Here is an 11,904-nt window from a genome sequence, read left to right on the forward strand (position 1 = left end):
AGAGAGGAATGCTATTACAACTATATAGGGAAACAGAGTGCAACTAAGTTAAAGCTCACCAGGTTTGTTCTGCTTTCAGAAAAATGTTATTAGCAGGAGCAGAACATCTGAAATTTTGGGCAGTACAAATAACACTGGAATTTCTAGGAGAAAGACAGATCTTATTTTAAAACACCAAAACTGTAAACTTCCTCTTAATTTGCTTTAGCTCGTTCTCCTAGGATTCCTTTCTCCAAGGAAAGTAATGTCCTTTTCAATTTAATTTCTCTGGCTCATCGTGGCCAAGTCACCACTTTTGAAACAACTCAGCTGTCTGTCTGTGTCAAAAGGTGGCACTCTCCAGCCCTTTAATTTTGTAGTCAATAACTATTACAAGCTGTGCGTGTTTGTTTGCCTTGTTTATTTGTTGTGGGTTGTTGTTTTTTTTTTTTTTTTGTTAAGCACAGTTACAAGGAAAATACTGTGAGTGTTCCATGGATCTTGATTAACTTAAAGCAAGTCTTACTAAAAATTCCCCTTCCACATAAGTGCATATGCAGAGGGAGCCACACTCAGGATATTTAAAGTTCATACACTGGAGATAAAATAGTAACCCTGTAAAAATAAGTACTTTTAAAGCTCAACCATCTTTAAGTACTTAAAAAGCTGTGGCAAATTAGTTTGATTTATATAGACCAGAATATCAATGAGCTTTGCTTGTGTGGAAGTGTGCAGGAGGTCTTAAATTAATCTCTGTTTAGAGGCTGAATACAAGCTTTCTGGACCACTTAGGTTATCACGGTAGATCTTAAGCAGAATGTATGTCGTAAGTAGTGTAAATTTAGGCTGGGGAAGTTTTCACACAGATGAACAGTAATGATAAAAAAGCTCTCTTTTGAAGTGTGGCTTACAAAGGTATGTAAAGTGGTATGTTATTTTAAGATACCAAATCAAAATGCAGTTCTCTCCTGTTTCTGCAATGTCTGACTTCTGCTAACAAAACTTCCTTTTGTTTAAGCTGGAGAGGAAGTGACGGTCTATCGGCTAGAAGAAAGTTCACCTATGAACCTTGATAAAAGCATGTCCTCCTGGTCCCAGCGTGGTATGGCTGCAATGATCCAAGTCTTGTCACGGGAGGAGATGGATGGGGGTCTGCGGAGGGCCATGAAGGTCATTTGTACTTGGTCTGAGAACGATGTATTAAAGTTGGGACAAGTATTTATTGTGAAGTCTTTTCTGCCAGAGGTGGTTCAGACTTGGCAAAAGATCTTTCATGATGGCACAGTGTTACATCTCTGCCTGAGGGTGAGTTCAGACCTGAAGGCACACTGACTGGTCTAACCTGTTGTGTCTTAAATGTTATACTGCTTACATGTGAATGTCTTCAGCATGGTTGACATGTGGTTTGACGTTATCTTTTGGAAAGGAAAAAAAGGTTTTGAGGAAGTTATATCTCCCATTTGTAAACAGTATACAACCAGGTGTGTGTTTGTTTGCTTGTTTTGACAAATTCATGGCACCTTTATTAATGAAAATTAAAGTAATGTTTATAACATTATTTTCTTCAGGAGATCCAACAGCAAAGGGCTGCCCAGAAGTTAATCTATACCTTCAATCAAGTGAAGCCTCATACTATTCCCTATACGCCAAGGTAAAATCACTGTCTTTAAGTATTAGGTGCCAAAGGTTTCTCTTCTCCGCTGTCTCCCAGGTCTAATGCAGCCTTCTTTTCCATAGTGGGTTGAAATAGCTGCTGCTTAGACAGTCTAACGACAGTTAATCAACTTTTTAAGAGGAAAGGTAGGCAGCTTTGAACTTTGTCTTTATAGCTACATGTGATGGCAAAATAAGCTTCTTCATAATGTTGTTCCTTAGACTTAAGCAAGAATTGCCTTTTATACCATTAACATAAGACAATTTGATTTAGCTCATTTACAGTGGGCTGGAGTAAAGCAAATTATGTTGTTTGTCCATAAACTATACTTTCTGATCAAGTGCTTTGTTTTGAGAGTTATCAAATCAAGAAAGCCTTTGTGCTGGCTACCATTTGGTACCTCCTGCTGTTCAAAACGCTCCAGCTAGGGAAGGCGTCTCCTCCTTTTTGTATATATGCTTTTCATCATGCTGTGCGCTGACTGTGAGGGTGTTCATTACCCTGCCAGCTGCTGATAGACAGCATTTATATCTACAGGTTCCTGGAAGTTTTCCTCATCTACTGCCATTCAGCGAACCAATGGCTGACCATTGAGAAGTACATGACTGGCGAGTTTCGGAAATACAACAACAACAATGGAGATGAGATTACTCCCAGCAGCTTGCTGGAAGAGCTGATGCTGGCCTTCTCTCACTGGACCTACGTGTACACCCGTGGGGAGCTCCTTGTCCTGGATTTGCAAGGTGAATGCTAGCATGGGATCACTATTTGAAACCCAATGAAAAGCAATTCTCTCAAAAGAGAATGTAATACTGAGGAATGGGCCTAATTCTGTTCTCATTTACATACTGGCAAAGCTTAAGAAACCCCTGGATATCTGTTGTGTGGCACTGATAAATGAGTATCCACAGAAACACTCTGGATTAATGTAGGTGTAATGGGAAAATAATTTGGCTTCAAATATGTCTAGGCTGAATGGGCAAAAGAGCAGGTAGATAAAGTGTGCAGGAGCATTTCAGCCAGCTCCAAAAAACCACTCCACAGTTAAGGTATTTTTATTAAGATATATAAATAATACAGAGATTCAAGCATACCGATGTATATATGCACACTTAATGTATGTGTATATCTGTCAGAAGAGTGCGAACTGCTATCTGTATTTTTTATTTTTCATATTAATAAACCTGTAAGCAGTTTACATAGGCTGCAAGCCTGAATGCTATTCACAAAGTCTGGTGACTCCTTCAAAGAGCATGTGATCACCTTTCTGTACATGTATAAGTAGGAACATGGCATATTTTAAAGAGATAAAACAGTTGACAATGTTCAGAAGATGAACAGCACCCATCAAACAGTATAAACACTATTGTTTGTCATTTCTGTCAAGGGAAATGTGTATGGGTAGACAGAGACTTAACATATTTACATTTTACAGCATCCAGAAGCTGTGAATTACAAAAAGACATGCTTATTATGCAAAATAAACCTATAATTCCATCCTTCCCTTCATGTGGTTTTAGCTGCACATGAAAAAAAATACAGAAAGAGTAAGTGTGTCTTCACCATAGCCTACTAGAATTTGTCTGAAGTTTGCTTGGGTTTATTATACAACTCTTGACAGTTCCAGACCAACTGTGTTGGCTCAAACATGGAGAATTTAAACATCTATGTAAATCTCATCAAGACTGGAGCTTCAGTTTCCATCTCAAACAAACTGAAATCTGCTCTAGTTTTGGCCTCATGTTTATCTTGTAGTTCTCTAATCTGGAGTTTAGGAGGAGTACAAGGGCTGCTCCCCTTGGAGTTCTAATAGGATTAATCTCTATTACCATTTACTATAGAATACCAGGGCCATCTCTGCATACATACACACCACATTTTGTCTAATTTACATCAACTGAAATGAACTTCATTGAAGAGTATTGCAATTTGGGAGTATTTCAGTCACAATATGTTATTCCATAACCTTTACTGATGTTCATTGCAGAATATAAATTTACCATCAGTGGCCTATTGAAATAAAAATAATTGCATATCATATGATCATAGACTTTTTTCATTAGTGTAAAAGCACACCTATTTCCTCAGATATAAGAAAAGAGGTTTTTGGTAAAATGGTAGTATGTCATCAGTTTGGGGAAAACTGCAAAAACTATCAGCATTCACATATCATAATGAAATTATTTAATATGCTTCCATGGCCACCTAGAAGAAAAAAGGGATAACAGACCCAAGCATTTGCAAATCACTAAGTTGTGACTTGTTGTGTTTGTTACCTTGAAGAGAACGTATATCTGAGAGTAGATCTATTGATATCAGTAAGATCCACATCTGATTAATACCTTTACTCCAACTTAAATAGCAGTCTTATGGTTGGTCACATTTTACTTAGTTGAGCTTCAGCATAATATTTAGTGCATTTGCATAAGCCTTCCGTCTACATGTAAATAAACCTCAAAGCAGCTGAAGTCAGGACTGTAATAAGAACTCTTTGTTTGCCAATACTTAGCAGATTTTTATACTCATAGCATTTTCTTTTTAACTCATGACCACTTTAACTATGACACTTTATGATCTACAAAGAAAATGGATAATTGCATTTTTGTTAAGTGACAGATTATGAAATCATGACTACCTTCCTTTGTAACACACACTGTTGATTTTGTTGTAGGTGTTGGGGAAAACCTTACAGATCCATCTGTGATTAAACCTGAAGACAAAAAGTACGTTTCTTTCTGATGAAATTGTCATTCACTTCAGTTGTTCTGTCAACAGTCTGTATATTTAGGATGGTTTTTGTGTTTTGTGTGAGAGATTTAATTATTTTTCACATGGTGTTTGGGTTAAATGAAGGTATGATGGCAATGGAGAGACTACGTCCTCCGCTGTTTTTTGGAGGACTGTGGACTTGGGGGCTGTAAGTGTCCCAGCTCCCAACATGTGGTGAGCAGTGTATGAAAGGTGGGGAGAGTCAGTGTTGCTGTGCTGGGAGCACAGGAGTTTTCAGGGCTATGCAGGGAGAGCAGGAATGGGAGACGGAAGACCCTGTAAGTCTCTTCACAAATTTGCACTGAAGGAGGTCATCAGTAACTTAAATGTGACAGTCTGTTTTCCCCTGCCTGGTGGAGCACTGTTTCATGGAGTATATGGGACCACAGTGGCTTAAGAGGATGAGGAGAGGGCCTCTGGATCTCTGATCTTTCCAATGGGTCCTAGTGGTGCATTTAAGCATACTGCATGTTACAATCTCAGAGCTGTGACATGGAGATGGTAAATCATGTGTGGAAAGTTACAAAAACTAGAGAGACTACACAGAAGTAGCAGTCTGCCTTCATGCATCAAATTCAGAATCAGAACCATGGCCATTCTCCCATCCTGCGACCTTGCTCCTTGCTGGTATTTGCTGTAGCGAGAGGAGAAGCAGTGGTGTTGATGGTTGCTGTCCTGCAGGGTCCTCTTCTCTGGGTAGTCTTCCTAAACCCACACATCTCCCCAGCTGTGCCCTGTCATCCCTGCCCTTCCACTGTCTTGTGCTCAGCTTGGCTCCCTCTTGCTCGGCTCATGTCATCTGATTGAAGGGGTGCCTCATGGTTGGCAGGAAGGAAGATATAAATATGAATAGTCTGATTTAATACAAAGGGCAATTAACTATAGAAATATCAGATGACTTCCCTAGAACTCAGAACAAGTTAATTTTGGAAACAGGTTCTTAGTTCTGGAACCATTATTAATATTTCATTAATAAGATTAGTAATAAATGACTGTATTAATGTTATATGAATGTTTAATTATGAATGTAGGTGTATTGGCCATATAATATTTATTTTGGAAGCAACATCAAAAATATGCTGAGCACCTCACAGTGGCAAAAGTCTTTGCCCTAAGTAGGTCATAGGACCGTGACAAAAGGATAGCTTAGGATAGAGGCAGAGAGGTCAATCATGTAGTTGTTCACTAGATTTTAGCAAATATTTTTAAGGTATTGCTATAGATGTATTAAAGTCTGGTTTGCTACTGTTCAAGTGGATTTTTTTATACCAGTGGTAGCATAAACTGTAGTAGTTATTAGTGAAGACTGTGGCCAGTCATTGGCCGCAGTACTTCACATGGCAACTCAGCTTATCCTCTTTAAAATAAAAATAATATTTATCTACATTGTCTTGAAGCTTATGTTTATTAGTGTCCTTCTGGATTATTTTTGTTATTAAATAATTTTGTCATGCTTACTAAAATTTGATCACACAGATCTCATTTTCAGAACTTTTTGTTGTTTTGGTTTTTATCATCTGCAAAACAGTCAAGTCCTAGTTAAAGAGCAAGTGTTGATTAATTAATCAAAACCAGCTTGATTTTCTTATGTTCAGGGAAATCTTCAGAACAGCAAGTTGTGAAACTATATTGTTTTGATTCAGGGATCTAAAGGAATAAGGCAATGAGACCGTGGATGGATTCTGTAAGCAGCTAGCAGATACCCAATTCTAAGAAACACTTTCTAAAATAGTAATAACAATAACAATGTAAAAGCACTGTCTTTGCTCTAACCTTCATTTGCTCACAAGAGAAACATTTCTGGCAGTAGCAAGATCTGGTTTAAGTTTTCATTTGTAGGTGAGACATTTAATCAAAACCTGTGCGCTGCCTCAAAAGTTGCTTTGAGCTTATGTTCTCTTACAAGCCCGAGAGAAAATAGATGGCATCTGACTGACAGGGCTGATTCAAATTTTAGCACTACTTATAGTTAAATTATTTATGTTTTGCTTCCTTAATTCCATTGATTTAGTGGCTCATGTCATTATCTTGTAATGAGTCTTTTCTTTCATGCATCCTGCATGCTGTCTTGAAATGGACTTTGTAAAGGCAAAATGTGACCTCTAGCTCTGTGATAGTGCATTGTGTCTTGGTTTTATATACAGTACCACGACAAAAATAACAGATCTGTTTGGAAAGCATGCCTCATACTGTGACATCTCAGACAGGTCCTGAGCTGATGTAAATCGGTGTAAGTTTATGGGTATTTAACATCAATTGAAGATCTGGCCATGTGGACTGCATAGGTTGTATGAAGTGATAAAATGATGCAAGTATAACGTTCACAAAGATTTCCTTTAAAAGCAGAAGTAATCAAGGCACAGGAGCAAGGTCGTGACACAGTGCAGTCCCTGGAGACTCCTGTACCGCCCAAACGTTGGGAAGAATTGCCTCATAAGCAGTACTCTGGATGCTGTTGTTAGTGTGTACTACTTGCCAAATCCACAACAAAGTCCACGCCGGTAAAGCTTTCACAGACACTAGGTACAGAGTGTCTGTAGAGCAGATTCAGAGATGAGGAAAATAGTGGGCTGAGTTTCAAATTGGAAAGAACTGATGCATTAGGCCTGCTGAGAGAGGTGAGAAAAAGGGCGCTGGCAGTCAAAAATCTCATTACAAACATGTGAAAAGGAGGAGTCAGAGGTGCTAGGTCTCTTACTCTCCCATTTGAAAGCTCTCAAGCAGATAGTGATGGGCTGAAGGGTTTAGTAACGAGTGGAGAGACGTTCTCTGAAACTACTCATTAGCATGTGTTTTGAAGAACAAATCTATTGAATATTTACCAAGCTGTGCACTTCCAGCCAAACAATTTACAGTTGATTTGCTGCCAGTAGAAAAAACATCTGCGTGAACTGAACCTCTTCTGCAGAAACCTGCACAACTGAAACAGGGGGACTGGGACCTAAATCACAAACACTACTGAATAAATGACTTGGGCACCTCCCTGGAAAGGTGCTACTTGCCATGAAGCTCCCCCACAGTCCTTTACCTTCCATCAGTAAAGGCCTGTAAATGTCTTATTGTCTGCTTCGGGCATTTGTAGCTCTGGACTATAAGGAGCACTCTTTGCAACAGCACAGTCTGTGTTACCTGCCTGCTGGCCAGGACCACTCTGGTACAATCCGGTAGGCATTTATGGAGCATAACTATTAGGTAAGGCTCTGCACAAAAGGAGGAGCATGTTTTGGTTTTTTAAGCCGATTAGCTCACATTAATGCACCTTGTCGTGGTTTAGCTTCTCTCGGCAACTAAGCACCACACAGCCGCTTGCTCACCCTCCCCTCCTGCTGGGATGGGGGAGAGAATCAGAAGAGCAAAAGTAAGAAAACTTTGTGGGCTGAGATAAGAACAGTTTAATAACTGGGAAAAAAAAAAATTGTAATGAAAAGGAAAACAACAAGAGAGCGAGAGAGGAACAAAACCCAGGAAAAAAACCAAGTGATGCAACTGCTCACCACCCGCCGACTGATGCCCAGCCAGTCCCCGAGCAGCGATCGCTGCCCCCCAGCCAACTCCCCCCAGTTTCTATACTGAGCATGACGCCATATGGTATGGAATAGCCCTTTGGCCAGTTGGGGTCAGCTGTCCTGGCTGTGCCCCCTCCCAGCTTCTTGTGCACCTGGCAGAGCATGAGAAGCTGAAAAGTCCTTGACTGGTGTAAGCACTGCTTAGCAACAACTAAAACATCAGTGTGTTATCAACATTATTCTCATACTAAATCTGAAACACAGCACTAAACCAGCTACTAGGAAGAAAATTAACTCTATCCCAGCTGAAACCAGGACACACCTGCTTGGGAAACAGGAAAGCTGGGTGCAGTATTTTTCTCTTCTTGGACCAAATCAGACCTTGAATAACCGGGAGAGTGACCTTGTTTATAAGACATTTGTTAGGGTTAGAAGGGACCCAAAGAGTTCAGCTGGTTCTTCTGCACCAGGTCATTCCTGGTTTTACAGGTCTTGTACAGACAAGTCTTACGTTCTTCCAAGGATGACCTTAAAAAATTCCCAGAGCATCTGTTTTCAATAGTTTGCTATCATTACTGTCTGAAAGATTTTTCCTGATTTCCTTGTTGAAACATTTCTTTCTGGTTCTGTCTACTGTCAACATAGAGAAAAAAATTTCAACAAGCTCAAAGATAGTCGCCATCTTCTCCTTCAATTTATTTTTTTTTCTTTTTACACTACCCCCTAATGTTTTCATGTATGTCATGATTTCTAGACTGTTGGTCATTCTTGTTATTTTCCCAATCTATCCCCTTATTTCTTGAAATAGTTTTCCAAATTTAAATGAAGTATTCCTCTTGAACCATTGCCATGCTGGGTAGAGAGGAAAGATTACTTTACGTGTGTTGCAGACAGTGTCCCTGTTTATCTCACAACAGTGTGAGAAAATTATCAGTCTGTCTTGTGCCATTTGCTGCACTTTGCATGGAATAACAGTTAGATCAGAGGAAGTATCAGAGTGGTTCTGTAGCCTTGGAGTTAGTGAAGTCTTCTCAATTTCCTATGCCTGCCCAAGCAAATACTTAAGTATGTTGTATTCTTACTGGCATTTTACCAGATTATGCTAAGGGATAGAAATGGCTATATAGCATCATGTCATTTAAAGTGTATATATGGCACTTAAATAGTATATCACTTCTTGCCTCGTTTGATGTACTAATTTGCAGTAAAGGCTGATTAGATGAGTCCTTCAGATGATCCAGGAGACAGATAGTCTTTAGTGTCTGCCAGAAATTTGATAGATACTAAGTTTTCTATAGTAGTTTTGGCTAATCATTGCTTTTCTCCTGTGTGAAAGGGGAGAGTGTCATATTTGAAAACTGCTTTCTTTAGAGAGAATATATTTTGTTAGTGTGGAGTACAGATAGATTTGAGAGAGTTAAAATCTTCTTCTGTAGCTTCTCAGAGCTGTAATTGATTTCAGATTTTAAAATGTGTTGTTTCCACTCTGCATATCATTAAAATAAAATACTAGCATTCATAAAGTTTCTTTGGAAGTGTTTCTTGTGTGCTGTGTTCTGTGATGTCTAGAATGTCAATTAAATTCTTGAGAATAATGGTGGAGCAATATTAAAATTAATGAACACTGATCTTTCAGACTACATTAAGAATCTGTTATAATTATGTGGTACTTCTAATACATGTGTGGATATAGCTTGCTTCTGTTTGTAATTGTGTCAGCTTCATTCGGAATATGCAATACACTTCCACAAATGGATCCCCTAGTAATGTTGCTGAATTGGCCTGAGTGCAGACACATGGAAATGAGCATAGGAAGAAGCCAATAAATTTTAAAGCCTTGCTTGTCAGCAGTGTACTTTGGTTTTTTTTCTGTGCTGCATACTGATGTGACTAGGGCTCTGCTTGTTTTTGGCTTTCTGTTCTTAAATAAGGTAAAAGTAAGTCCTTGCTAGTTCTGGTTTGTTCCCAGGTGCCTACTGTCAAAACCGGAACCAAACCATTTGCTTGATGAGAATGAACGGTGGCTGCAACAGAGTCACTCAGATTCTGGCGTATGTTGCCTGAATGTCACTGTGGCCAAATTTTCTTTGAGCGTTTTGGTAGGAACTTCTGTGTCTGTCCTGTCTCCCTTTAGAGCATCTCTGAGATGCAGCAGGAAGAAAAAGTAGTGGGAGGTATATGTAGGCTACTAATACTTACCAGAATTGGCAGTTTTCTTGTCCCAGAGCTAAGAAACTTGTGATGTGCACTAAGCTTTGATTGTCTTTATACAAAGGGCTAACATCTCTGATTTAAAAACTAGAAAGCATCATCATCTCTCTCCCCGACAATTGCTGCATTTTGAGTTCACTGATGATTTAATACTATTTCTTTTAGATCTGGAAAGATGGTATTTGGACCAGCAAACCTAGGAGAAGGTGCAATAAGAAACTTCATCACAAAGCATCGTTGTAACTCTTGCTGCAGGAGGCTGAAACTTCCTGGTATGCAAAGTAAAGATTAATTTTTAATCTATGTATAACTTTTTAAGTGCAAGGAAGTAAAGGGCTAGGCGTGCTATAAAGAACTGAAATTCTGTTGAGCTGAAAGATTATAGCAGGCACACTCTCTCTGTGCAAAGGTGGGTATCAGAATATTGCTCTTTTACCTTGCACTTTTGCCCAGCAACTGTGTAAGGGTTGGAGCCTATCAACCTGATGTTAGCATTCAGCATGCAAACTTCTACCCATTGAATTGTTTCCTTTGCTTTGCAAAATGGTAGCTCATTTTTCCAGGGTCATCACTACAGGTAACATCAGCAATAATTTTTAGAATGAGAAAGAGGAATGATCTAAAAATTGTCAATGCATTAGCCAGGGAAAAACTCACTGGAGGTTTCCTGTCCCTGGAATAGGGTCCTGTACACTGCAGCCCTTACTTCTGCTTAGTTGGATTGCCTGTTGTTCATGTTAGATTTGATAGAATGTGCTTCTGTTTGATGTGGGGTGGATTTAAAAGACTCAAAGCCAAAACAGATTGCTGTTCTGGATGAATTTCCACTCACCTATTTTTTTCTAGGGGAAAGCTCCTTCCTTTCAGTGCCTACATGGAGTAATAATTGCTGTTTGATTCTGAAACAGAAACTGCAGTGATATTGGTTTTGATTATTTGTGTCTGTGGTAGGTAGAGATAATAGAGGGGAATATCAGCTGAATGAATACAGTCAGGGAAGGTTCATTCCTATCAGCTCACACCATTTTGGTTCCACATAGGGCTCTAATCCCCCTGGCTCTGATTTGTCCCGCTGCAGATTTTCTTCCTCCTGGAAACGGCTAAGAGGCTGCCACCAGTCACTGGGTTGGACACTGCCTGGGGTGTACGTGCTTTTCAAACATTTACTTGGCTGCACAATTGAATTTATTTTCTTGCCATAGATTTGAGAAGAAGTGACTACACACTGGAAAGGGTCGGTCCAGCCTTCGAAATAGAAATGGAGACAAGCACCAGAGAAGCTGACAATGAAGACGAGCCTTTGGAGTATGACACGCGCCTGTGAAGCGGTGGCTGTGAGCAGAGCCCATGTGTTTGTGTGCTTGAAAACCTGCCCCTTATCACTGCCATGGGTCAGTCCAAAAGAACAAAACGCAGGTGCCTGAGTGCAGCATGTCTGCCCTTGACAGACTCTATAGTCAAGGAATAAAAAAAATTGTCTTTACTCCCCTTCTGTGCACTTGTGCTGGTCTTTCCTGTACAGTTCAGTGAATTGCCAGGAGCAGGTCACCCCTTAGCTGGATGAACTGTTTCATCAGTGCCTTTTTTTGTTTTTTGAAATGGGGATTACAGTTCCAAACTGTGCTTTCTTAGGAAAATGACTGTGACAAGATATTTCCAAGGGTGAGTGATTTGATGTTTCTCTCTCTGCTCTTTCGTAAATAACTGAATGAATACACATGTGCAAATCATTCATTTTCAGAGCCCGTTCAGCCCCATGCTCACTTTTCCTTGGGCATCGGAGAC

General features: G+C 39.6%; 1 protein-coding gene across 1 annotated transcript in view; it reads left to right on the top strand.

The window, feature by feature from the left end:
* The window catches only part of TRPM6 (transient receptor potential cation channel subfamily M member 6), a 55,621-nt gene extending 44,105 nt beyond the window's left edge, over positions 1 to 11,516 (top strand). Inside the window, 6 exon segments of the mRNA XM_072860933.1 lie at positions 998 to 1,284; positions 1,548 to 1,630; positions 2,171 to 2,376; positions 4,305 to 4,356; positions 10,285 to 10,391; positions 11,322 to 11,516. Coding sequence (XP_072717034.1) covers positions 998 to 1,284; positions 1,548 to 1,630; positions 2,171 to 2,376; positions 4,305 to 4,356; positions 10,285 to 10,391; positions 11,322 to 11,443 — 857 coding nt within the window. The 3' untranslated portion in view covers positions 11,444 to 11,516.
* The last annotated feature ends 388 nt before the right edge of the window (positions 11,517 to 11,904 follow it).

Source organism: Ciconia boyciana, chromosome 4 (assembly GCF_034638445.1).
Source record: "Ciconia boyciana chromosome 4, ASM3463844v1, whole genome shotgun sequence".
Classification (NCBI taxonomy): domain Eukaryota; kingdom Metazoa; phylum Chordata; class Aves; order Ciconiiformes; family Ciconiidae; genus Ciconia; species Ciconia boyciana.